Raw genomic sequence first — 27,238 nt, 5'->3', positions numbered from 1 at the left:
TTGATCTGAGTAAAAGCCCTTGGCAGAGGAAACGGGAGCTGTTTTCTTGTCTTGTTGGACTGTGAAAAGGACACGATGCTCTTAAGAACACTGACATGTTCCTATCTGCACCTAGCCCTGGCTTTGCATGTAGCAGGGGGGATGCACAGCCTCAAAACTGAGCTCCTTCTGCACCCAATGGGACCATGGGACCCAGGCTAATACCAGTGAGGCACGGCACAAGAGAGCCCATGGGTGCTCCAGAGGACACCCGTCATCTCAACTAGTTCCTCAGTCTTCCCTTGTTATTTTTTCCCAGCCCATCTCCAGCACCAGCATCAAAAGGTGCATTTCCAGCTCCTTTCTTTATCCTGGAGGTAAACACATCCACAAGAGCTTCCTGCCCTGGGCTCCCATTGCACCCGCAGTCTGGCAGGCAGCAGAACAAATTGTCATAATTGTGCTTAATTAAAAAGCATAAATGGATTATCTTCAGGTAAGGATGATTTATTTAACTAATCACTCTGATCACAGAAAATGTATAGTCTGGAGATGGAAATCAGTTGGGGGAAATGGGTAATTCCTTTTCCCATCAGCTCTGAAGTGTTGCAGACTTTCAGCACAAAATGCAGCCCAGAGAGAGGGGCTAAGCCAAGGCATGACCCTTCATCCCAAGGGATGTTTTTGGACATCCTCTCACCCCACATCTCTTGTATTGGAGTTGTTCTTTTCCTTTTAATCCCCATTTTCAACCTCTGTGTTGTCCCATTTTTGCATGGTTTGTGCCCCACCACAAGCTCAGCCCTAAGCATAACCCCTCACCCTACAAATTCAGTGGGGTGGGAGGATAACCCTATATGGATGGAGCCGGCAGTGCTGCAGCAACCATTCCTGCAATGGGGGGGACACAGTTTGGATGCTGAGCCCAGGGCCAGGCACTACAAACACCAAATGAGCATAATTAATTGACCATCTGCTTGAGAAGCCACGTTCTGGGTGGCACTGAAGGATGACTGTCACGTCAGGAGCCCTCACATGTCTCTGGAAGTTGGGTGCTTTGGATACTGATGTATGGCCCAGACATCCTTAACCCTCCTTCGGGTTTGGAAGGTGGGAGGTGCTTTATGGCACAAAAACCTGCAGCCCCTTGTCACCTCCTGGGGCTGGCAAGGAGAAGATCCTAAGGGATTCTAGGAAGGGTCTTTGCAGATCAGCCCTCACCATATAACAGTCCCCTTGGTGTGGTTAGGCGTTTGGGGAGTTATTTGCAACCATTACAAAATGAGCTGGGAAATAAGGCACCTGTGGTGTTTCCTGTTATTCCTAAGAAAATTCTCCGTGTGTTTAATAGGTGGTGTTTAATAAAAATGAAAATGAGCTTATCCTGAGCAGGCATGCACGCCAAAAGCTGGCATTTAAATTAGAAATTATGATTTAATAACTTGTCAAGAAACTCACCAATGTAACAGCGTGATAATTATTGAAAGGAGGCCTCAGAAATACTGGAATACCATGATCCGCTGGGAGAACCCAGTTCAGAAATGCCCGGTGATCTCTGCATGGGATGGGGCTGCAAGAAGGCTCCCAAAGGAATCCTACTCATGAGGTGCCCAGGGGATGATGTACTTTGGGTTTTGCTTGATTCACTATGGGGTTACACAGGCAAGGGGTATCCAAGGGGTTCTCTGTGGGTGCAAAGGGAGCTGTGGCTAGGGCTGGGCAGGGATGGATCCTGCGGTGGGAAGAGGGGCTCTGGAGCTCCAGGACCGGGAGATACGTGCTTGGTGCAGTATGGAGAGATCATATTGTGAAGCTGGATACCTGCCACGGGTTGGTTGGCAGCAGCAGTGGCACAGCACAGGCACACAGCATCGTGCTGCAGCAGAGCAGGATGGGGGCTGCAGTCACAATGATGCGGTGAGGAGCTTGGCCATGGGGAGCTAAAGCAGAGCCTCCCGGTGCTGGAGGCCGAGCAGACGGCGCGTGTCGGGCGCTGGGGCTGGGGAGGGATATGACAGACGGGGCTGGAGGCAGCGAGGCTTTGCCCAGGGGAGGTTGGCCATGGCCCAAGGACGCTGTTCTGTGTCCAGCTCTGCTGCTGGTGTCTCCTGCCAGGCGGGAGAGCACGGCTCCACTGCTGAAACCACCACAGTGCCGCTTAGACACAGACCAGGCAGGCTGGGCACAGTCTCCTGCTCAAGGAATGTGACAACAAGCACACATTTGTAGTCTTGGGAGGTCGAGGTTGCTCTTCACCCCCCCTTGTCCTCCTCTAAACCCTTGACTGATGCTAGGAAAAATAGCCTTTGGGGAGGCCTTATTGTCCCGTCCCTTAGTTTAAGCAAAATGTTCACATAAGGAGTTTTTAATCTCTACTTTAAATTACAATCGTGACTTTCTGTTGGTTGATGATGGCATCTCACTCTCAGTTGGAAGGCCATTATTTCGGCCATTATTTCTGCTATGATTTACAAAGCAGTTAAAGCAAAAGCTATGTAATAAATAGTGAAGCACTGTAATAGATAATTCCATGTATTTAAATGCGACAGACCCCTTGGCATGATGCTTGGATGGCAGGAGGGCTTCAAAAACCAGGACAAAAGCAACTGGCAGGCTCAGGTTTAGGTTTCTGGCTCAGAAACCAGAAAGCCACATGTCTCGGTACTGGGTGTCCCCATGGGAGCTGATCAGATCCCACAGGCTGGAACAGCTCTGGCTGCCCCCAGCTGAGAGCAGGGAGCTCAAAGCAAGGTTATCCCATTATGGTTCTTATCGCATGATGCCTTAGCATGTAGTAAAAATGGGCTCACCAAAATGAGCGTGAGAGACTATATAGTGTTTATAGCCGATTTCTGCCATAAATGAAGGGAGTGGAAGTGGATGCCCCCCAATCCAGATTAACCCATGGCTTCCCCCTGTGCCCAGGGTTTATGGCACCCTGACCATGCCAAGGACCTGGTGCTGTGGCTGGCTCTCAGCAGCACTCCCTCCTTGGTGCAGGTTCATCTCCCTTGCGCTCTTGGCAAAGTGTTTTTTCCTCTGGTCATCCAGCTGTGTTCCCGTGTAAACAGCTGGAACAGGAGCGGGGTCCTTCATAGAGCAAGTTCAACAGGGAAAAACACAGCCTCATCCAGGCGGATGCTGGGGAGGGGAAAGGTTCCCCTTGACTTCAGGAGCTCTTGGGGCAGGGACTCCAAAATAGCCAAATTCCTTGTGAATTTGACTGTAAATGGAATCCCTCCCGTACGTTCTGATCCCCCCTCTGGAACTGCCTGCACAAGTCAGGAGAATTCCATCTGGGCTTTGCAGGGAGGTGGAGGAGAGGCCGTTTGGCAGCTCTCTGCTGGCAGAGGATCAGCTGCAAACTGCTGTAAGTGCAAAGAGCCACACCTGAGGCACAGAAGGAGCCTTGGAACAGGGGATGCCCAGTGGGCCTTTGTAGCCGCTCCCATCTGAGGACCTCAAAGCATTTTATACAGGATTATGCTTTAAAATCACAAACCCCACGTGAAGCAGTTTATTTCCGTTCTGTAACAGGGTGGTAGGGCCATGAGTAGGGATTGGGATGTTCCCGGGATAATAGAGCCCCATGGGGACAAGCAGCCCTCCAAGTGTGTCCGTCCCCCCAGGCTATTCTCACTCTTGCCAGCTCCAGGGGTCTTAAGGATTATCAATTTAAATGTCGCTGGAAACTAAAGTCTCATAAAAGCTGAGCATGGAAAACATAAAAAACTGGCTTATTTTGGGCACCCTGTAGAATTAAAGCATTTTGATATCTATTTGGAAAGCATCAGAAACAAAAGAGCTTTGGTTATTTCTCCTCACTGCGTCCCTGTTTCTCAGTGGTCCCAATGCCTTGTTCATCCCACTCCTTTCTATCTTACTGTGTGAGTGGCCGTCCCAGAGGAAACTCTTGGGGATGAGTAAAGAGAGGGAAGCAAAAATAACAAACTATGAAAGTGATGGGGAAGAATTGCTCTCCTGTTCCCTCTAAACCCAGCAAATGGCAAGGCAAAACTTTCATACAGACTCTTCCAGTATTTTTCAGTGAAAAATATGTTTCCTTGGAGAAATTCCAGGTCATTCTATGACTAAATAGTGAGTCTGCTTATTATTCCGGCTGGTGCTCCAGGACTTTGGGGTTTTTTTAAGTGGAAACAACTTGAGAGAGAAGAAAAAAACATCTCTTTGACACAAAAATCAAAGAGGTGCTTGAAAGTAATTGGAATGGCTTGGAAAGAGCTGCTTAGTCGATAACTTTGAGTTCTATGGTGCCATATGGGGGTGATGGGGAGACCCGACGTGACCACAAGTCGTGGCCCCATTGGTGTGAGGTGCAGGCAGGGAGGAGCTGCTGCCTGCACGTGGGGCAGGGCCCCCCATGCCCATCCCTCCTGCACCCCCTGAGCACGGTGCAGAGACCCTTGTGAGCCCTCCCATCCCTTCCATCCGCTTTGGCACTTGGTTAGATGAGGAGATGGCACCTGGAGAGTGCAGTTATCTGGGCAGCATCCATGGGAGCCACAGCCCTGGGATGCAAATGATGGTTTCCTCTGGCTGAGATCCCTGCCTAAACCTTGCTGTGGGAGCTGTTCCCGTGCTTAGCTGGGTCTGGCAAGATTAAGATTCATGACTTGTGACATTGCAGGGTCATATCAGCCAGGGTTTTAGACCAAAAGTTCATCTTTTATTCTTTATAGGGGGGGGAAAAACAAGGAAAAAAGCTTTTTGTCTTGTTTTTGCTTTCCCCCTCCTTCAGTCTTTCCCTAAAGAGAAGTGAGGGTACCACACCATCATTATGATGCTGTGTCCCAAGGCCCCACCAAGCCAAGAGGCAGCTCTGCCCGGTGCATCCTGCGGGACGGGATTGCGGCTCTTCCTCCCCCCCCCATGTCATCTCCTTCATCCCAGCAGTTTGGCTCTGGCTCTGGCCAGGCTGCCACATCTCTCACCTCCCATCCCCATCGAAGGTGGGGCACGGAGAAAGGTTAAATTCAGGTCAGGGCTCCCCAGTCACACGTTTCTGAGCGCATCCCTTGGGAAGCCGCAGGGATCCGCGCTCCGGCGGTGCCCGCGGCTCCGGCCGCTCGCAGTCAAGGTGACAACGGTGGTGGGTGAGTGCAGCCCCCCTCTTCCTGCACCACAGCCCCCCCCCCAAGCAAACACACAGCTTATGGTGAGCTGGGGGCCAGAGGTGCTGGTAAACAAATGCGCCTTTGAAGAGTGACAATGAAATAAATCACCCGTTACTCCATTGGCACACTTGATAATGCCGTTATCGTCAAGAAGGGGCTGGGGGGAATGCTGGTGAGCGTGCCACAGCAGGGGCTGGGGATGCTGGGGTAGGAGGTGCTGGGGCTGGGGGGGCTGCATGAGTGCCCCTTCCACAGTGGGGTTGTTCTCTGCCCGCCCCGGGGAGTGTCATAACCTAACGCCGATGTTTGCCTTCATAGAGGCATGGAATGGGTTGGGTTGAAGGGACCTTAAAGCTCCTTCAGCTCCAACCCCTGCCATGGGCAGGGACCCCTTCCACTAGAGCAGCTTGCTCCAAGCCCCTGTGTCCAACCTGGCCTTGAGCACTGCCAGGGATGGGGCAGCCACAGCTTCTCTGGGCACCCTGTGCCAGCGCCTCAGCACCCTCACAGGGAAGAGCTTCTCAATGTCTAAACCTCCCCTCTGTGAGTTTCTTCCCTGGAATTCAACAGATTTGGGATCAAGGGGGCCTCATCTGAGGCTTTATCCTGGGGCAGGAGGGATTTTTCCTGCTGGGCTTGCCTCTCCATTGCACTGTGTGGTGCTTCCCCTGCCTGGGAGCATGTGGGTCTGTGCCCCAGAGGTGCTTTGGCACCTCAGTCCAGTGTGTTTCAGGCTCATATTTTGGCTGAAACTGATGGGTTGGTTGAATTTGCTGCTGTAAATGCATGGACTAGGGCTGAGCTTATAGAAGCTGGGTGTCAGTGTCTCTGAGAGAGGGTGAAACTCTGTTTTCACTAAATCTGCATCAAATCAGGCTTTCACATGATGTGGCTCTGTGTAAATCCCACTCCTGACTGAATCCAAGGAAGTAATCCTTGTTTTAGCTGAATTACGTGCATCTGACCACCTCTTTTCACACTGGACTCAACCAAGGCTACTCAAGCTGCCCATGCCCCTCCTTCCCTCCCCTGTGCTCCAAGGTAAGGAGTACCCAGCTTTTCACTGGGCTTGGATGGAGCCAGGAGGATGGAGAAGGGAATGAGGAGAAGGAGGAAGCTCCTTCCTCTACTGAAAGCTTCAGGCCTCATCATGGTGCTCAGGCTTCACTCTGGCTTAACCAAGACTTCTCAGCTCCTGGGCACGAAGTGAAGCAGGTGCTTAAAAGCTTGATCCTGAGCTATGGAATTTGGATGTTTTTCCATTAACTTGTGGAGGATCATGATCTGGCCTCGGGTCCCTGTGGGTTTAGGCCAGAGGGCTCCATGCCTGATGGGTCCCGCCCATAACAAAGGCGAAGGCAGAGAAAAGGAAAGGAAAAACACTGGGAAAATGAGGAATTGGGAATGAAGTTGTGCTCGTTCAGCTCCCCCAGATGCCCAGGGCTCCATCACTAATATTAAGCAATCCCTGACAACACTGCTCTGCGTTTTCCCAAAGATTAACCTGGGAAACCAAGCTGGAAATGCATGGAATGCAGAGGAATGGCTCGTGTACCGAGGCCTTCATGGTAAATGTAACAAGGCAAGAGCTCTGCCAAAAAATGAAAGACAATTAAAATGTAGGAAATTGACATTTGGAATGGAGCTGGGATGCGCTGGGAACGCCATCACCTAACCGACAAGGGGGGGGGACCTGCAGCCCTCTATAAACCCCAATGATACAGGCTAATTTATATGCAGTTATTCACGTGTGCAGTAAATTCCAATTATATTTACAGATGTCTGCTTAACATTTATGGAAAAGGAACCTCAGCATGCCTGAAATATCCTTATAAGGGTTTGGATGGGGCTATCTCTGCCTTTTCTTTAATCTTTTTACCAACACAATTTAATTCTATTTTACAGATTTGAACATCACCCCCTCATCCAGCTGAGCTCTCTGATAGAAGGTTTAGCATCTAATGCACAGACTGGGGTGGTGCACCCGTTTCAGAGGTGTTTTAACTGTATTGGTTTTGTTTTCCTATGAAACTCAGGAGTTGAGTTGCTGTTCTAGACACACACACAAAATAAACAGGAAGAAGTGCAGTAGAAGATGCACAGGTTCCCAGATTGCTTCCTGTTGGAATGATCTTTCTTCTTTGTCTTGGGATTTCTTTATGTAACAGGAATGGTTCATTGCTCATCACACAGGGACATTGTGCCCTTGGCTGCGTGAAGACCCCTCGCACCCATCCTTGGGTTTCCCCATAGAAGGTGTTTCTCACCCTTCTCCTCACTGGACCTGCACATTGCCTCCTCCTCTTTCCGTGTTTTATATCCTGTTGTGTGTTGTTGCTGCTGGTGAGTGTAGTGTTGGTGGGGCTGATCTTGTTGTGTCCCTTGGTCTGGGCTCTAAAGGCAACTGCAGCTTCAGGAGGTAACAGCCTCGTAAGGGGCTGGCCCAGCCTTGCTTCCTTCCCTTCACAAGCTGGGCCTTCAGCAGGGGATTTCACCCAAAGAAAAGGATATTTTCTGCTAATTCCAAACCTGCTGGTTTCACTTTTCTTCCTCTTTCTCTCTAAATTTGGAACACTCGCAATGATCACAGCGTGTTATGTGAGCAGCATCACAGCCACACATCACTGCGGATGTGTTCATCTGGGGACAGCACGTGTTCAGTTGGGGTCCAAGCACCAGGCACAGCCCTGGCAGGATCCCAGTGTGTCCGAGACAGGGATTTCCACAAGGAAGAGAAGGATCAGGGTGCTTTATTGGTGCCTACATCCACTTCCTTCTCCTCTGGAGAGCAGAGGTGATGCACACTCGCTTCCAGGGCTCTGGACACCAACCCTGCTGTCGTCAATGCCATGGGGTCCCTGAACACGACTGTGTCTGTCCGTGTCTGGTGATTCATGGTAGGCTGGCACAGCAGCTCGCGGGGGTGGTGCAGACACTGGAGGTGTGGAAAAGCTTTTTCCATGGTCATTTTTAAATCTAAACCAAGTGGGTGTCTTACGTATGAGAGTGCTTGAATTCAAATAGGGGAATGAAAGTGGCATCAGTAGCTGGAAATGGCATTTCCTTCCCGCATGAAGCATCAGCCCTGTAGAATATTAATTGGGGGTTTTAAAAGCTACAGTAGGAAATCATCTTCCAGAGCACACAGAGCCCTAAACCATTCCTCAAACACAGGAGCAATCCGGCAGCACTGGAAGACACTGCATGTTTGCTTGTCCTGCCTGTGGACGGTGGTGGGAAGGGAACCTTTCTGTGGGCTTCCTTGTGCAGTGCTATAATCTCCTGCAGGTATGCAGGGAAGATTTGTTTGGAATTAACATCATCTCAATTCCGTGCAAAGCCATCCGAGGGAGCAGAGATTACACACAGTGCCCACCCGGCACCCGCAGAGCTCCGCTGGCTCTGCTCTCCCGCTGCATTTCACCTTGTGCACCGACACCACGGTGATGGAGCTGCTACAGACACCATGGGCTGACCCGGTTAAGAGAAAGGAAACTCTTTCCTTCCTTCACAAGCTTGGAGCAGCTTCTCTGGTTTCACAAGAGAAGTGACATAAGATTCGGTGGGGGTTTAGGTTGGTCTGAGAGGATGCGGTTGGTCCGGGACTTGGAGATCAGTCCAGGGACTCACTGCAAAGCTCAGGTTGGGATGAGGATGAACACCCAGTCTCCTCTGCAGAGGTTAAATGACCCTTTGGGAGGCCCTGGTGCCATTCTTACCTTGGCTGGAAGTGGGCAGGCCAGGGATGAGGGCATGGGTTTTAATATCTATGGTACAAGGTGGGATGGAGTGTTTGTCCTCATAGTCATCAGCCCAGCAAGCGTTAATGAGACATTTCAGAGAGGGAGAAAAGAAGAAGATCTCTTCTATTGTTGGAGTAACTCGGTTGATCTGAGAGCGTAGGTGGAATAAATGTGCCAGATTTTAAACAGGGACTTCCATTTATTAGCACAACCTTAAGGAAATAGTTCGTACGTCATTAGGAGTGATGTCTTCTCAGCAACCATCATTACTATTAACACATTTATCTAATAGCCATTTATTCTGGAATCTCACAGGCTTTACAGGTATTAACCGATTACAGCAAGGAAGATTTTATTTCAACAACTGGGAAAATACACATTGGTCAGGAATTCTGCAGAATCAGGGGTTCTGAGTTTGAACATAGAATCACCGAATGGTTTGGGGTGGAATGGTTTCCATTTTCATATGCGCATGGCATGATCTGCAGGTCAGCACAGAATACATCCCTCAGATCATTGCTTATGGTTTAATTTCACCATTTACAGGAGAAGCATACTTTGTAAAGCTGTTCACTGGGGTTTGGGGCTGCTCCCCAAATAAGCAACCCTCCATTTGAAACGAGGTTTACTTGTTGTAAGGAGGACAGGCTTCTGTGCCTTTGGGGTTACACTGGTTCAGGGTTGCAGGCTCCAGAGCCACCTTCACCTGTGGATAGAGAGAGGTGATAAGAGCACAGTGGGACTCACCTGATGTGAAGTTCTCATGAGTGACAAGGTATGACAGGCCATGGTGAGGAGGGGAGCAGGGAGGTGTCTCCCAGCCACTGATAAGCTGCTCTGGTTACATAGCACCGTGTGTGCATGTGTTTGTGGTGTGAGAGGCTGTGAGGTGTGATGTTAACAGCGTGCTGCCAGGACTTCAACAAAGAACCTTGCCTTGGAAGTACCAGACGGGTGAGAGACCAGTTCCAACTGTGGCATAACAAAGCCAGGGGTGGGCAGCCTTTTGCATGACATTTTCGCCACTGTGGAATGATAATGTTGCCATGGGGCTGCGTTTCCAGTGCAGGTGATGCTCTCCAGCACTTCCAGACCCTGGAGCCTCATCTAAACCTGCTGCAGCCTCCTGAGGGACAGCACAAATAGGGTCTGGAGGAGTTTTAGTTCCCTGTTTACCAGGGAACAGAATAAGGAAAGGAACTGAGAGGTGATGGAGTCTAAAGGGTGCAGTACCTCCATGTGGGAGTTGGGAGATTTGCTTTGTGCCCATCTCTGTGTGATTCTCAAGAAGCTGATCCCCATCCCACAGGGATCTCCAGGCCCAGCTGGAATATGAGTGACAAAGATGATAAGGAATGGTTGTTTTAGAATAATATGTATATTTTAATGTAAGCTTCTGAGCATGGAGGATTGGCCCTTGGTAACACTGCTGCGTGCCTCTGCCTTGCATGGGGGACTTGTCCTGGAGCGTGGCAGAGCATCAGCAGGCAGGGCCCTCCTGGGGATGGAGCTGTATCCCAGCTCCTCCTGGAAAAATTAGCTGAAACTAATGAAATTTCACATTCTAGAACAAAATGGTTTGTTTTCATCTTGAAAACAGCGTAATGATGCACTTCAGAGCACTGGGATTGTGGCTGTGCATGCCATATCCTTGCTGTAGAGTGGAAATAAGTTGTGTGTGTGTACAGCCAAACTTACAGCATCGCTTACTGTACAAGGGGAGGGAATGGGTTTTAAATGTGCATCTTTTAAATCAAACAAGGTGTTTGGCCACATCTCCTCACTGCAATGCCCCAGTTTCACACCGTCTTCTATAGGTGACCCTATAGAAATCCACTGCTCCATTTGCAGCTCAGGTGTCACAAGCAGTGTGTGCTGTGCTGTGCTAACGAGCCCTGTCTGGAGCGTGCTGGTGACCTCTTTAATTGCATGCACGCTCACAGCACGGGGGGATGAGCACTTGAGTGAGCCCCTGCCTCTTACCTGGCTCTCACCCACTGGCCCAGGCAGGCAGAATGTGCTGATCCACAGACACCCAGCATCCAGGAACTCTGTTGGACTCAGGCTGTGTGAGCTCATGTGCCTTGGTGTGTGTGTGTGTGATGAAGCAGGGAGAAAGCAGGGCATGCTGGCCAGAGCCTCCATGCCCTGTCAGTAGCCTTAGAATAGAAGTCTATATAAATAGGGGGTGACATAGGATATTATATAGTACTGTGGTATCAAATTGTAGAATCTATATATAGAAGATTAATCAGCAGTGGGGACTAAGCAGATAGATATAAACGCAGCTGGGAGCTCTGGCTTCATTTTCATAGGAGTGAGGGAAGTCCCTGGTGCTGTGGTACCTGGTCCAGGTGATGCAGCTTTATCACCTCAAACCCAGACCTGCTCCTGCATTCAAAGCCAGGTTGGATGAGGCTTGAGGCAACCTGGTCAAGTGGAAAGTGTCCCTGCCCGTGGCAGGGGGCTGGAGCTGGATGAGCTTTAAGTCCCTTCCAACCCAAACTATTCTGTGATCTATGATTCTGTGCTCCACAGCAGGTAGGCAGAGGGCAGTGCTGGTTTCCCCACCACCTCAGGCATATTATCCCTCTGTTTTATTGGGATAGTCCTATTTTTTCTTTTATATCAGTTATTTTCCTCAGACACTCTGCATGAGGGTGGTGGCAGACACCCAAAGCTGATTCTCTGCTGATGACAAAACCCCTTTGGCGTTGGGAACCCTTTTCTCCATCAGTTTGCTAAGGATGCAGCAGCCTTTTCTCTGCGCGCATCTGGGAAGCCAGCGACAGTGGTCTGTAGAGAGAAGTCCATGCAGTTACTCCTTTCTAAGCACGAAGATCTATCTGATCCTGCTGGGCAGGAGAGCACTGTCGGCCCTCAGAAATAAGAAAACCAGGGAATGTTCCCAGAGCCAAGTCAGTGGCAGGAGCAGGGAAAAGCTCTGGACACCCTCTTCCCTCTGCCGCTGCACAAGATCCCGTGTACGTGTTAGATGGGTGGCTGAGATTGACTCTCACTCCCAGGGAAGTTCAGCGACTGTGAAATTAGTAAATTACACAGGCCCACAGAACTTGGAAAAACAATATAATCCGGGGGGGACTGAAATAATTAATTTGCTAATCAACTACACCTTGCTTTTTTTAATTTGCAAATAGCACTCGGGTTTGTTTCCCCGTTTCAGCCGCCTCAAGAGCAGCGGGATTTCGGGCAGCAAAGGCCAAGGGATGCGGGGCAGAGCTGAGCAGTGACCCCAACAAGCACTGGGTGATGCTTTTTTTGGGGGGGGGGGGGGCTCTGGAGGCAAAGGCAAACCCCGGATCCAGGCACTAACTTGTGAGGGAAGAGCCGGTTCCTGGTTTGTCTCCTGGTCTCACTGCGCCCGTTGTTTGCTTTAAATCATTTCAAATGCGGAGGTTGTCAGACAAGACAATTAACATGGGGAAGGGGGAAAGTATTACCATCCATTATTTGCCATAACATGAATTTAAGCCGGGAAGTCAAATGATAAAATATGTGGTCAAAAGTGGTGGTGGTGGGAGTGCCTCCATGAGTAATAGCCCTGGGCTTCTGAGCCTTGAACTTAACACGCTAAGTAAATCCCCGAGGTCAAAAAGTAGGAAAATTGTTGCAGCTTGGGGAGATATATTTTAACTTCGCAAAGGGTCCTGGCAAACCCGCTGCAGGGGTTCGGGGAGAGGAGGATGGAGAGCGGTGCCCTGCTCTGGTGGGTGCCTGCAGCCGCTCCGGAGCGGCTCGGACCGACGGTCGGGGGCTGCTTCCTTGTTTTGGGGCGAAAAAATCCATATATATATGTATATATGTAGATTAAAGCGGTGAGGAGTGCGCCGGAGCGGGGCTATGGGGTGTGCGGGCGGGTCCCCAGCGCCGCGGCAAGAAGCGATCGAGGAGCCGACGGGTCCCCCCCGGGGCTGAGGGGAACCGGGAGGGGATTCGGGGGTCCCCGCTCCGCTCCAACTCTTCCCCTTTAAACCCTGTTCCTTCCGCCCGAGCTGACCACGGCGCTGGATTTATGGCGAGCGCTGTTTTGGCAGAAATCCCCCCGAGCCTCCCCTCAGCCCTAAATCCCCAGCCCGCGCTCCCTGGGAGACCTCCTGACACAGAGCATGCCAAAACAGCTTCGTTTTGCCTATGCATTAGCAATCCATTTTACCTTTTTGACATCTCTCACACATAAAACCGTAAGAGAGAAATAAAATATCTGTCTCTGGGCGAAAATAAAGCTTTGCCTCCCTCCTGATCTATAGGATATAAAATAAAGCCATGGCTTTGATAGTGGCTTTTCCTTATACCGGAGTTGCTTTTGCACACACGGAGACAATGAAGATGGATGAGCCGGGATCGGTGCGTCCTCCCGGGGTTTGTTTCACCCTCTTTTTTTATAGTCTCCCCCCGCCCCCGCCACCTCTTTACTTTTCCTTCTTTTCTCTTTTATTCGTCTTTTCTCTGCCCTTTTCTCTGTCTTTAACAAGGGGAAGAATCCCCTTCGGCTGTCACACACAGCCCTGCCCCGACCCCCAGCGCGCTCCCGGGTGGGCTCGGGCCCCTTCCCGGGCTCTTTCTCCCTTCCTGGGGAATTTCCCTTTTCCCGGGCCCTTTTCCCTTTCCCAGGCCCTTCTCCCCTTCCCCTCGGCCGGCAGCTCTCAGTCAGACGCATGGGCGCACACCTCGGATTTGGAATAATTTATTAACTCTATTTCCCATAAACAATGCATGAGCTTCGAGTGTAAGCGACAACATTTAGCGACATGGAAAGAAACCCGGGCGGGGGGCAAGGGGGGGGAAGCTAATCAAGGGGGCAGCAGAATAAATAAGGCCAGGGAAAGGCGAGCGGAGCCGGTGCCGACTTCCCCGCCCCGGCATCGCCCCGAGCGCAGCAGAACCAAGCGGGACCCTCCGATAGGTATTTTAAGGAATTTTCTGGGGAGTCCAAGCTCCTCTAAACCAAACCTGGCGCGGCGATGGATCCTGTCCAGCAACGGGGTTATCGCGCGGGGTTGTTTTACCGGGTTTAATTACATCTTCAGTGTTTGGTTAGGGCAGCGGCCGCGAAGATGTTTAATAGGCGGAGGTGCTTTTCCTACGGGGAAAAGTTCGGGAAGGGGAGAAGGGGTGACCGGGGGTTGATACTCCCGCTTCACCCGCGCTGTCCCCCCGCAGCGCTGCCTTGGGTGCTCCGACCCGCCGCGGTGCTCCCCGATAGATGCGGGAGCAGCGTTCCCCCGGGATGCGCAGGAGTCCGGGAAGGAGGGAAAGAACTGGGATGGACACGGAGAGCGCGTCCGTGCCCGAGCGGGAGGGACGTTTCTTCCTCGGCTTCGCCGCGGGGCTCTGCCGGTGGCCGGGCGAGCGGCTCCGGTGTTTGTACAGCACTAGTGCCCCGTAAAGGAGAGAGAAATCCCATTACCGGGCGCAGCGGTGTAGAAAGGCTGCTGATAACCGGAGTGATGTTTAACTAAAAAGACGGGAACGACACCTATAAAATGCAAATTCAAACGCGCCTAAAAGGGGCCTTTTTTCCCCCTTATGTATCAGATGTAAAATAAATTCGAGGGAGTTTTATTAACATTATTTTCCTCTTTTAATTTCCCTCTTTCTCGGCTCCCGGGCCGCTCGGCTCTGAACAGCCCGCACAGTTCTTCCCCGGGTATGGATAGGCTCGGCCCCGCCACCCCATCATCACCAAGGACTTGGGTCCGGCCGGGACCGGGCCTGGGGGAACTGCGGAATACAATGAAAAACCAAAGTGAAATGAAATCAAATCCCCACCCCATGCGCTGTGCCCGGCCGGGCGCTGCCGTGCCGCCCATCCCCGTGGCTTGCAGGGATTTCTCCCGTTCCCTCATGCCCCGTGGGTGCCCCCCGCCGTGTCCCGCTGGGGACCGAGCTCGGTGGGGTTTTGCTTTCTCGGATCCCACTGGAAACAGCGCCGGTATTTTCACCGCTCAAATACCCGCTCTAACCCATGGTTCCCCTTCCCTAGGGGGTGTTTGGCCCTTTTACACCCCACGGCAACGGGGATGTGCGTGTACTGGGGTGGAAGGGAGACCCGCCGGTAAGTCACTGTCGCGGCACTGCGGGTGCCGGGTACCGCTCGCCCTCCGCACCCCGGGGGACCGGATGGGATCGGGATGTGGATAGGGGCATAGTGATGTGTGCCTGCCTCGGCGTCCCCAGGCCCTGCGCGGAGCCGTCGGGACGGGAGGGGCAGGGGACAACCAGCTGCTTTCGCTAACGCCTGGGAAAGGAGAAAAAAAACACACAACAAAATCGCTGTGAAACCCTGGTGCTTGATGGACATAAGCTGCTCATCTCCCTCCCCTCATTCATCCCCACCGCCACATGTCACAGGGGGCCGCGGTCAAAGGGAAGGGTCCCCTGACGCCAGCCCGCAGCTGTCGCCTTCCCGGGCGGCGGAACGGGGCCCGCTCCGCCTGGGAGCTGCCCAGCTGCGGGCACCGGCCGGGGGGAGCCCGCCCGGGCCTCCATTGATCCCGCAACCGCCGGCAAAGCAAAGCAACAGCTGGGCGGGGACGCGGAGCGCCCTGCGCGGCCCCGACAGGGCGGGGATGGCCGGTTCCGGGGAGACCTGGGCGGGCGGCGGACGGACACAGGGCCCGCGGCTTTTAAACACCCGCAGAAGCACCGAGGGGTGCCTCGGCACGGGGTGATGCTCTACGGGCTCGGCAGGCCCCGCACCGGGCCCATCCGCCCCAGGCCGGAGCCCCGCGCCGCGGTGAGGGTTTTCCTGCCTTCGCTTCCTTTTTTATGTTCCAGTTTCTCCTTTCTCCACGTCTTTATTTTTCCTCCCAAGGACGAGGAAAAGAGGCATAAAAAGGGGAGCATGATGATGCTGCGGGCTTCGGGGTCGGCGTCCGTCACCCCCCGTTCCCCGGGCAGCCGCGGAAGGTGCGCATCCAGCTGCCGTGTGTGTAACCAGCTCAGGCCCTTTAATCCCCCGTTTCCCTCCTAATTCCCCGCTAGCGAAATCCACCCGCCCGCGACGGGGGGAAGCACGGGGGCTCCGGCGCGGGGGGGGGCGGGAGGGTCCCGGGCCCGGCGGTGACACCTCCCGGAGCGCGGGGCAGCAAAGAGAAATCACGGCCCTCCTAAACCGGCCCGGAACAGACCGGGCCCCTGGAAGGTAAAAGCAAAGGAATCTTTATTTGACAACAAAAAAAAAACCAAACAACTGCTAAAAAAGTCCATCCGCGGCAGCGCTACGAGCGCCGGGAACGGAGTCACCGTCCGCTACCGGAGCCTTCCTTCTGCCGTCGGAGCGCGCGGCCCGGCCTCTCCGCACCTTTCCTTCCGGCAAAGGCGATCCGCCGCGGGTGCGTTCCCGGCGGGGGACACCGCTCCGCGCCCCCGGCCTCGGGACCCGCCGTTTACGACGGGGGCACCCCCGTTAAACCGGGAACTCGTTTGGCTCCGCTTCTTCAACCGTCTACAACGGGCCCCGGGCGGTGTTTGCCTATAGCGGATGCGCAGCCCCGTGGGGGTGCCAGACCTCAACGACCGTCCCTATCCCCCCGCCGTTCCCCCCCCGCGCACTGGCACCGCACCGGCACACCTACCGTCTGCCGCGCGCTCCCGGCGCTCCGAGCGGGGCGCGCCTCGGCCGGGCCCGACCGGCGGCGGCCGCTGCTCACCCGCCCGCCCGTCCCTGCGCGGCGGCGGCGGCGCCCCGGCGGCTCTATAAAGGGGCGCGGACGCCCCGTCCGGCGGCGGCGCGGCGGGCGCGGGAAAAAGGGGTGGGGGGGGTGACGGGGACGGCAGCGGCGACGGCGGCGATTGGCCGGGAGCGGCGGTGACGTGTGCGCGCGGTGCATAAGGCTGCGGCCGCGGGGCTGCCGGGAACATGCAGAGCGCCCTGCGCGGCCGGGACGGCGCGGCCCGCGCCGCTCTCTGCCCGCCCTGCCCTGGCCCGGCCCGGCCCGGCCCGCCGCCGCCGCCCCGGGAGGCTCCACTGCAGCCGGCAGCACCGGGCGATGCCGCGCCGGCTCGGCGGGGACGCGGCCGGCCGCCGCGGGTAGCGCGCAGGGCGGTGCGCGGGGGTAGGTAGGAAGGAACCAGGCGCGACGGCACCGCCGGGACGTCGAGGGAGAGAGGCGAAAAACATAAGGAGAGGAGGAAGAGGCGAGAGGACGGAGCGAGGAGCTGCGGAGCGTGTCCCCCCCCCACTCCTCCCCGCGTAAGGACGGCGGCCCGCTCCGCGGGCGCGTAGCGCCATGTCGCCGCGGCGGCGGGCAGAGCCCCTGTGAGCGCGGCGGCCCCATGTCTCCGTTTGTCGTTTATTCCTTTTTAATTTTGCATTTTGATTTTGATTTCTCTTTGGGAAAAGCACTTTGACTCCTGACTGCTCTACCTCAGACCTGAGAAACACTCGTCACTCGCTTTTTGCCGTTGGGTTTTGTTTCCTTTTAATTTTTTCCTTTTTTTTTTCCCTTTTGAATCGTTTTTAATTTTTTACGAGCGCCGATCTTTCTGTCGTTGTCCTTTTCTCGTTCCTATAATTACTCTCGCTGTTGCTGTCGTGGTTGGTAGCGGCCGGGACCCTGCGGTGTGTGGAAGCGCTGGTCTCCTCGGGCAGTGGGTGGTTTCTCCTGTGTATCCCTCCTAGGACACTCGAACGAAGATTCTTTTATTTTTTTTTTGCTTCCTCCCTTTTCTTTTCCTCCTCCTTCGCTTTTCCGAGGCTTTTAAAACAAACACAAATTTTAAGCAAACCTCCGCCGGTGTCGTCTTGAAAAAAAACCGCATCTTTTCATTTCTTTTTTGCTTGACATCTGGGAAACCGACCCCCGCTCTCAGAACTAACCAAAGACAATGGTTCACTGTGCAGGCTGCAAAAGGCCAATCTTGGACCGGTTTTTGTTGAATGTACTGGACAGGGCTTGGCATGTGAAGTGTGTTCAGTGCTGTGAATGTAAATGCAATTTGACAGAGAAATGCTTTTCGCGAGAAGGCAAGCTTTACTGCAAAAACGACTTCTTTCGGTAAGTACCGGGCCCCTGCCCGCGGCCGTAGCTCCTCCGCAGCCGTTTCCCATCTCCTTTTTTCCCCGTTTCGTTTTTATGCGCCTTCCCCCGTTGTCACCATGATCCACAAACACCTTTTTCTTCCGCACCCGTCGCTCTTCCTCCCGCCGGTCCCGCTGTGGGGCGGCGGGGGGGGGGGGGGGGTTCAGGCCGGGGCAGGCCCTGGCGCCCCGTCGAGGCCGGGCCGCGCTCCACTTGCCCAAAGTTGCCTCGGAACTATCGACCGGCGGGTCCTGGTGCTGCTGTCGCCGCCGCTGCAGCCGCTCTCCGCCGGCCAGAGCTCGGCGTTGCCCGCAGCCGCACCGGCGATGGAGGCCCAGTGCAGCGGAGCTCCGCGGTTCAGTGCGCGGCTCCGCGGGCCCTGTAACTCCCGTTAAACGGAGCCGAGGCCGCGCCGGCGGGTAGCCACCCACTGCTGGCGGATCGATGGAAGGGGCGTTGGGTACCGACACCCGCTCGCAGCCGCATCCCCCGCGCATCCCGGCGGGCTCCATCGGAACGAATCCCGGGCCCTGGTGCCCCTGTTCGGCCGGGGCCGCCGCGCACCGACAGCGATGACCGGTTCAGGGCCGGGGTGCTCTCCGGGCCCTCCTCGCCGCACACCGAAGACTGCACCAGTGACCCGCTGCTCAGCTGCCTGGCACCGAGAGGCCGTGGGGTGCCCCGGTGGAGCGGAGCGCTGCAGGCTCTGGTGCTGTTCCGGTGCGGGTCCCCAGCGCCCGCCGGGCCTGGAGCGGCCGCTGCTCTGGCCGATGCGCGGCCGCGGCCGGTGAATAACGAACACGAATTTATGCTTAATATCGATTAACGTGTCGTTAATTGCTGTGCCGGGGCGAGCCCCGGACATCGCCCGGATGCTGAATCGTCCCTCAGACTTCACCCGCCCCGGATCGGGTCCTTTGCCCTATTCCTTCTTTTTTCTTTTAAGACATAATTCTAAGCCTCCTCTGGTTAGGGACGGAAACAATCCGAGGGATGCTTTATTTTACGGAATGTCCTTGCGCGGGGCGAGCGGAGGCCGCGGTGATGGGCGCGGGGCCGGGCTGCGGGCCGCTCTCGGCGGTACCCGCGGCTCGGGCGGGCGGCGCTGACCCGCTACCCGGCCTCTCCCTGCAGGTGTTTCGGGACCAAGTGCGCGGGCTGTGCCCAGGGCATCTCCCCCAGCGATCTGGTCCGCAGGGCGCGGAGCAAAGTGTTCCACTTGAACTGTTTTACGTGTATGATGTGTAACAAGCAACTCTCCACCGGCGAGGAGCTCTACATCATAGACGAAAACAAGTTTGTCTGCAAAGAAGATTACCTAAATAACAGCAATACTGCCAAAGAAAACAGCCTGCATTCAGGTGAGGGAGCGCGGCCGGGGAGTTGCAGGGATGCGCTCGGCATGCGCGGGGTGGGAGCGGCTCCGCTCCGGTCCCTTCTCCCTTTCTCCTCCCTTCTCCTCTTTTTCCCTTCTCATCTCTTTTCCCCTTCACCTCTCCCTTCTCTTCTCCTCTCCCTTTTCCCCTTCCCGGTCCTACCGGCCCGTCCCCGCAATCGGTGTTTTCTCCCGGGCGCCCCCAATCTGAGCGTGCTCCGCTTTGCTGTCTCCCAGCCACCACCGGCAGTGACCCCAGCCTGTCCCCCGACTCCCAAGACCCTTCCCAGGACGACGCCAAGGACTCGGAAAGCGCCAACGTGTCCGACAAGGAGACGGGCAGCAACGAAAACGACGACCAGAACCTGGGGGCGAAGCGGCGGGGGCCCCGCACCACCATCAAAGCCAAACAGCTAGAGACTCTGAAAGCCGCCTTCGCGGCCACCCCAAAACCCACCCGGCACATCAGGGAGCAGCTGGCACAGGAGACCGGCCTCAACATGCGGGTCATCCAGGTACCGCGGCCCCGGGCGCCGGGGATGCGCTGCCGCGGAGGGGCCGGTGCTCGGGGGAAGCCCCGGGGCAACCTCCCCGCCTCCCGTTTAAATCGTTGTTAGCGAGGCGGCCCGGTGAGGGCAGGGGCAGAGCTGCGGGTTTCTTTTAAAAAAGTCCTAAAGGATGCTGCAAATGGTATCGAAATTAATAACCATAAATGTGAGGGGTTAATGGATAAATAAGAATGAGAATACACTGGAATTATTAAAGGGTTTATAAACCCGCGGCGCTGGGGGTAATGGGGGGTTAAAGGACCATTAAAGACGAGGTTAGATTGGAGAGGCTCAGTGTGAGGGTAATTAGGAGTAATCTTGTCAGGGTAATAAGAATTAACTCGATCATTCTTGACCTGCGGGCGGCGGGGAGCGGCCGCGGAGCCGCGGTCACGGGTGGGTTCGGCCGCGTTTGGAACGAGGAGCAGCGCGGAGCGGGGTGCACCGGATCGGGTCCCCCCCCGCCGGAACGAACGGGAAACGTGGGGGGGGGGGGGGGTCCGGGCTGCCGTGAGCAGAGACCCCTCCCGCGGTGACCGGCTCCTCTCCCGCCGCCCGCCCAGGTCTGGTTCCAGAACCGGCGCTCCAAGGAGCGGCGGATGAAGCAGCTGAGCGCGCTGGGCGCCCGGCGGCATGCCTTCTTCCGCAGCCCGCGCAGGATGCGGCCGCTGGTGGACCGGCTGGAGCCCGGGGAGCTCATCCCCAACGGGCCCTTCTCCTTTTACGGAGGTGGGTATCGCGCCCCTCCCCTCTCCTCCGGACATCCCCTGTCGCGATACCGCACCTCCGGCTCCGCGCCCGCACCGGGGGCACCCCGGTTCTGCAGACCGGGCTCTGCTGGAAGGGCAGCCCCGGGAACCAGCCAGGCCGTTAGCGCCTCCCCCCCACCCTGGCCAGGCCATCAGCACGTCCCCTGCCTTGTGTTTGTTGAGCTCTGGGTGACATTTCAAGACCCCCCCCTAACTCCCCCCCCCTCCAGATGCACGTTCGTGTCTTTTTCCACTCGGTTGCTTTGCCTGTGTGTTATCTTCCTTCTGTCTCTCCTTGCCCGGCAGATTATCAGAGCGAGTATTACGGCCCTGGAAGCAATTACGATTTCTTCCCACAAGGACCTCCATCATCCCAAACTCAGACACCCGTGGATCTCCCATTCGTGCCCTCGTCGGGGCCATCGGGCACCCCTCTGGGGGCCATGGACCACCCCCTGCCCGGACATCACCCCCCCAGCGAGGCCCAGCGCTTCACTGACATCATGTCGCATCCCCCGGGAGACTCGCCCAGCCCCGAACCCAACCTGCCCGGGTCCTTGCACTCCATGTCCGCGGAAGTTTTTGGCCCTAGTCCTCCGTTTTCTTCGCTATCTGTCAACGGCGGTGCTAACTACGGCAATCACTTGTCACACCCCCCCGAAATGAACGAAGCGGCAGTGTGGTAGCTTTAAAACAAACTGGGTCTAAGTAAGTGATGATCATCTAGTCTGCTTATTGTTACGGTGTACAGAAATGAATGCATAGAACATCTCTCCTGCCCTGAGACAATATTACCTTGGGCATGAACTGAACCCAAATCGCTCCAAGGGAAGCTTTGCTCTAGACCAGGACAATCTCCGCGTTACGGTTGTATCCAACAAGCAAAGGGACTGACTTTTTTTTGTACCACTGACAAAGGAACTGGTGAAGCTGTACAGTAAAGTGCTGCCATACCGTAGGATGGCGTGAGTGTGCTTACCCTGTCGGATGTCATCCTAAGAGCCACAGTCCTTAGGAACTTCTTGTTTTAAAACACAAAAACCCACAAATTAATAATTGAAAGAAGGAAAAGTCAAGGAAAAAAAAGGGGGAAAAGGAAGCGTCAAGAACTCTAGCGTTCCCGGTTAAGGATGGTTCTGGCATTCTGAGTTTGTTTGTTAGTTTCTGTCTCTCAGAAAGTTCGCCAACAAGACACTCTCTTTAGCTCCAGCCATTGCAGCCTGCTGACTACCAGGTGGGACAACTTTCCTTTATTTTTTCCCCTTTCTTCCTCTTTTTTTTTTTTGTGTGTGTTTTCTTTGCCAAAATAGCAAATACTTCAATGTTAAAGCCCTCAGCACCAACTCTTCTACCTTCACAAAGCTACACGTACAAAACCTCCTCGGCATAGCGAAGGTCGCCAGACCTCTAAGGCAAAATGACTTGAAAACCAAGCAAACAAACGCAAAGTATTCTACCTTCACAGAGAGAGAAAAGCTAAACAAAAAAAAGACTCTATTGAACTAAAAACAGTCAACTGTTTACGTCTAATGTTAAATTCAGGAGTTCAGTGTTTTGCTAATAAAGCCTGTTTTAGAACCTCTTGTTCAAAAGCAAACGATTTTGAGCAACCAACCAAAATAGTTCCTTTTTTCTGTTCTGTCGCTGTTCTAACAGATCGCAGGGCTTGTGGTTCACTGTGCTAGTTTGTAAAAGGTGTTGTTTACAGAAGGCAAAGAAAAAACCCCACCAAACCCAGACAGTTGCCAAATAAAGTGAATCTATAGCACAAATACTGTAAGGTGCTTGGCACCAGCAACCCGAGAAGGTGTTTAAAAAGTGTTACAAGGTTTCAAAGAGAAAAAGACAAAAAAAAAAACCCTGACATCTTTGCTAATTTTTAGTCCTGTTGAACATTCATGGAGTTGTTAATATGACTTATATAGACCCACACAGGTTTTATTTTTGTGTCTTTAAAATAAAAGTCCAAAATATTTAAATTTTATGGTCAAATATGCAGTCAACAGCTGCTACTTTTTTCCTTTATATATTAAATTTCTCATATGTCTTTTATTGTTCGAATAAACCTAAGCTTGTGTGACCTCCAGTGCATATTAGACCATTCACTGTATGAAAGAAAACATGTTGGATAAAATTTGTGCGTTTTTAATAAAATTAGAAAATCTGATGTTTAGATAACTTGTGTTTCATTTGATGTTCGAAGCAATTTAAAAGGGATTCTCTCGAGTTAAAGAGCCCTGAGAAGCCTGATCCACTCCACTGATAATCCTGTAGAGCTCTTTTGCCTTGGTGGAAGCCTAAGCCCTGGCGTCGGCGCGCATCGCCCTCAGCGGCAGCTCCAGCCTCTCCTTCTATCTCAGGCTCAGTTGCTGGAGCACAAACCCCACGTTAACGCCGTGCATGCAATTCCCCAGCTGGAAACCAATCAGGTTGTGAAATCTATTCACTTCTCCTTCGGAAACAGATTCCAAATGCTTATTTTATGCATAAACAAAACTGTATTGTCAATGTAAAAAGCGTGCCAAAATGCGGGTTTTAATGGATGCATTTTTAATTCGATTCATTCTCCAAAGGTAATTTTTCTTTGTTTTGTTTTTTTTTTCCCTTTTTCTTTTGTTTTCCTGATTGGATGCTTTTGAACCTCAATGGCATGAAAGTCATTTTAATCCTTTTTCTTAGAGCTGGTACAAAGTCAATTATTTGATAGCATTTGGTGTGTCTGAAGTTCTGCAAGGGGCAGCGAGGGAGAATGTTTGGCTTTGCACTAGATACAGGGAGAAAAATGAAGCGAAACAAAAAAATCCCGGAGCCTTGTGAAATAACAGATGTAACGTTTTCATTCTAAATCATTGCAGAATCCCAAATGCTCAGTTCTTCAAAAGGAAAACTCACTGATTCCAAGAGGACTTGGACTTGCGTTAGACACAAAGGAGCAGGTTCGGTTCTGGAAGGTCACTGCTTTAAATGTTTTCCACCTGCTGAGCTGCTAGAACAGGGTGAGCTCTAATTGCAGATTTCCCTCCGTCTCTCAGCTAATAGTGACTGTGGCTTCTCTTTTATTTTACATAAACACAGAAATTGATGCTAAAACAGCAACTTTTCCCTTCCCAGCTATTCAGTTCTTTATCTCTTTGGACTGGGGGGGGAGGGGGGATATCAAAATGCTTTAAAGTTGTACAATTTGTAATTTTCAATGGTGGTTTTTATTTTGTTCACAGCCTGATTTCTGTGCCCTAGCAGAGGGGCCACTGAGATGAAGCAATAGTTCACTTTAAACACAAAATGTCTTATTTAGTAATATAAAGGTAAAAATACCCCCCTATCTGCAAGGGGTCTGTAAGTGTTTCTATAAAAATAATTCATGCTTTATTAAATACAGGGGAGACTTCTTAAACTGCTGGGCTTGTGTCGAACTCATTTATTTGTCTTTTGTATGAGTGCTCTGGTTTGTGGCTCTTTTGCATTTATATAAGCAAAGTAATGGGCGATCTATTTATTACAAACTTTTACCTATCTGGGCAAGTGCTGTTGATAAATGCTGTTGTATTTGCTGCTAGTTTATTGCTGAATCAATTCTTTTCAATGAGGATTTCACCAAATAGGCTGATTTTGTAGAAAACCCGTTATTGCCGAGCGAGATTTCTTTCTTTTACTTTCCTTTTTCCCCTTTTTTTTTCCCCTTTTGTAATGAGGTGCTTGTCCTCTTCATTCCGTGTTCTTTTAGGCAGCGATGCGATATGGTTCAGTTTAGGTCAGTGGCTTATAAAAGGGAGGGAGGAGAGCCTGTCTTTTTTTATTCCCGACGCTCCATCCCTTCCATAGGGGTTCTGCCCATCGTCGGGGGGGGAGCCCGGGAGCCGATCCCATGCTTGAGGCTGAGCGTGTCCTTCAGTGCTTCCTGGGATCCGCTCCGGAGGCCCCTGCTCTTTGTGGATTTGAATTCTGTGCTCTTCAGAGCAGGCTGGGTGTTTCTGAAGACCCTAATCCAGCAACAATTGCACAGTCAAAACTCCTTTTGAAACCATTGTCACGTTGGGTTCTTGTAAGTCCTTGTTTACAAGAGCGTTTCCATTGACTTCAGTAGCGTTACTTGGGTGAATAGCGGTCTGCGGGAGAAGGGCCTGGAAAAATCTGTGCTGTTCTCCATGGGTTTTCCATGCAGAACCATGGGCACGCAGCACGCAACCCTACGCACGTGCGGTGGGATTTCAAGACTGGTTTTAGAAGCAATTGCTCTCTTTTGATCTTTTCTTCCTTGACCTTCATCTTGTTGCTATGTCCAGCCCGGATGAGGGTGTTGCAATGCGTGAGGCTGAGGACTCGTGCAAAGCCCATGTGTAGGACCATTTACTAGGAAAAAGTTACAAGGCCCTGTAAGTATTATTCCTATTGAGCTAATCTATACAGAGAGAGAGTTTGAAGGCTGATCAAAGTGTCTTTAACATGCCTTGAGTTTCCAGCATCCCAACACCTCTGCTTTTGGCTCAAACTAATTGTCCCCCTGCGCTATCACTGTGCGATGCTCCTCGCTGCCCTTCATCTCCTGTTACTCCTGGTATCCATTTACTCAAGCCTTTGCTTGGGGAACAGAGGGGGATTTGTAAGTCTGTACCCCAGGAGGAAGAGTGTACTTCAGTTATGATTTGTAGACCAATGATGTCTATTATTTTAATACATGTATGTGTGCCCAGATGCTGTGCGATGGGTACATGATACAGAACTATAAATAAATACAGTTTTCAAATATCAGTGGTGATTCACATTCTTTTGCCATCCCAGGAGGTGGCAGATGTTGCAGTGTCCTCTCAGGAATGATTCCTTTGGCCATAGTCTGGATTTTTATCCTGGATAAGAGTGTTGCACTGAAGCTTTGCATGTTCTCACAATGTTAAATATAAGCATTTGCAGCCTCTCTTTCTGTTACTGCCCCTAGTAGATAAATTCATATATGTTAAGTTTAAACAACTGATACCTATCCTTAAATGCTGCCAGCACTGTTGAGCTGGGAACAGGGAACTGTGGTGCTGGAGCAGCTTCTGGAAAGTCTTGTCTTTGTGTCTGCCATGGCACTGGGTGCTCGGCATTCCTCACACCAATAAAATATCCATGAAGTTATAAATGAAATTAAAGGGACCATTGCAAATATATTTTGATTCTAAATCCGTCTGGAATTGCTATCATCTTGTGTTTCCTTTCTGGTTGTTATTTATGGTGATTTTAGCTGTAGAGCATAGGGTCATGCTTGGAAAGTGGAGTTTGTTGCTTGGAGAGCTTTTATGCATCAGATGCCGAATTGTGTTGCAGAGATTGCAGGGTGAACGTGACCTCACAGCTCCAAATTACCACCCCTCTGTTCCTGGGATTCCTGTAAGGGCAGTCTTAGGGCAACTGCTTTTCCTGCCGTGTTTTCCCTATATGTGTATGGGATCACTGAAGGTGATGGGCACAGCTGGTTTTATTGCACATGTCATGGTTTGGTTCTTGGAGAATGCCCTTGGTCCTCAACATTCCGCTCTTGGGGATGAGGGGCACAATGGGGCTCTCTGCAGCCTTCTGTTACAGGCTGCCTTCAGATGAGGACCAGCTCCACTTGGGTGCCATTTGGTGCGCTCTTGGAGAGTGGTTTTGGCAACTGCAAGAATTCGAGTTCTTTTCCTGATTGGTTTTAATCCAAGTTCTTCCTGCAGAATCCAAGCCTTAAAGCAGCTGCCGGTATCTCACATGGTTTGGAATGAAACTCTTCACTCTGCTCCTCGAGGAAGCCCAAGTTTGCAGGACAGGTTGAGTGTGGCGTGGTCAAAAGGTCTCTTTATATGGTGTGGGAACGGTCACACAGCACAGCCTGGGAATGTGAGCTGGAAAATATCCCCCCCAGCTTCCATGGAGCCGGAGCGAGCTGCGGGGAAGTGTTGGGAGTGAGCACTGCCCTGCATGGTTGTGCTCAGTGTCTCTGTGAGAGCTGTGTGCTGTGTTCCTGCACAAACCAGTGTGCACGGGGGTGTGTGTGTGTGTGTGTGCTTTTTGTGGATGAAAAATAGAGATTTTGGCTCTGTCTAAAAAAGGTTTTCTTCCTGTTTTTGGATTGTCTCTGGGTGGCCTTTAAAATCCTTATCTGCTGGAAGCATCTTCAGGCTGCGCGCCTATTCAGGCTCACTGTATTCATTCTGGTCCTAGATGTAAGAGCCATTAAGGGTTGATTAAATCTTTAAAACAGTTGTGTTTTCTGAGTGAGTGGTGGGTTAGGAATACCCCAACCACCCCAGTCAATAAAAACACAGGTGAGAAACAGCAATAAATATTAATAAGGAGAGTGGTTTTTAATGTACATAACCGAAATGTCCTCTCAGGTCATTTATTTTAGGAGGTGGGTTTATGAGTGCTCTTTTCTGCTTCTCCCCCATTTTTTCCTCTTCTTTTCCCCCCTATTTCCCTGACAAATTGTGTTGCTGATTTAAGAAAGGGAAATCTCAAATGGAATAGCCTGGCTGCAACGAGAAAGCCTGGTTTGGGAAATTACATTTGCTAGCCAAAGCATTGGAAAGATAAGCTCAGCTCGGGCTTGCAGCTATTTTTGGGCGGCGCGCAGTCCTCCGGATATGGGTCAAATCCTGCCGTTGATAATGCAATTCAATTAAATCCAGGAGACGCGGCTCCGGCGCCTGTCA

General features: G+C 52.5%; 1 protein-coding gene and 2 long non-coding RNA genes across 6 annotated transcripts in view; 2 read left to right on the top strand and 1 right to left on the bottom strand.

Annotated features, from left to right (window-relative positions):
• The window catches only part of LOC134162196 (uncharacterized), a 209,633-nt gene that overhangs the window by 179,755 nt on the left and 2,640 nt on the right, over nt 1–27,238 (top strand). The window contains exon 4 of one of the 3 annotated variants that reach the window (XR_009964242.1): nt 7,020–7,506. The exons of the other annotated variants lie outside the window; for them this stretch is intronic. This is a non-coding gene — a long non-coding RNA (uncharacterized LOC134162196). Of the gene's footprint in view, nt 1–7,019; nt 7,507–27,238 lie in introns of those variants that run through there. 3 annotated transcript variants of the gene reach the window in all.
• On the bottom strand, nt 13,547–16,552 carry LOC134162171 (uncharacterized). 2 transcript variants are annotated; one of them, XR_009964231.1, is made up of 2 exons: nt 16,456–16,552; nt 13,547–15,116 (listed from the first exon to the last, which is right to left on the bottom strand). It is a non-coding gene; the product is annotated as an uncharacterized LOC134162171 (long non-coding RNA). The 2 variants fall into 2 exon arrangements; XR_009964230.1 differs by having other exon boundaries at nt 13,547–16,015; nt 16,456–16,524.
• On the top strand, nt 16,824–23,967 carry LHX1 (LIM homeobox 1). Its single transcript, XM_062615784.1, has 5 exons — nt 16,824–17,877; nt 19,036–19,262; nt 19,514–19,791; nt 20,388–20,553; nt 20,880–23,967. The coding sequence occupies exons 1-5, from the start codon at nt 17,708–17,710 to the stop codon at nt 21,257–21,259; spliced, it is 1,221 nt and encodes a 406-aa protein (XP_062471768.1). The 5' UTR covers nt 16,824–17,707; the 3' UTR covers nt 21,260–23,967.

Source organism: Pezoporus occidentalis, unplaced genomic scaffold (assembly GCF_034315485.1).
Source record: "Pezoporus occidentalis ecotype Australia unplaced genomic scaffold, CSIRO_AGI_Poc_V1 ctg183, whole genome shotgun sequence".
NCBI lineage: Eukaryota > Metazoa > Chordata > Aves > Psittaciformes > Psittacidae > Pezoporus > Pezoporus occidentalis.
Note: the sequence above shows the minus strand (reverse complement) of the source record. Positions and strands in the feature narration are given on the sequence as shown.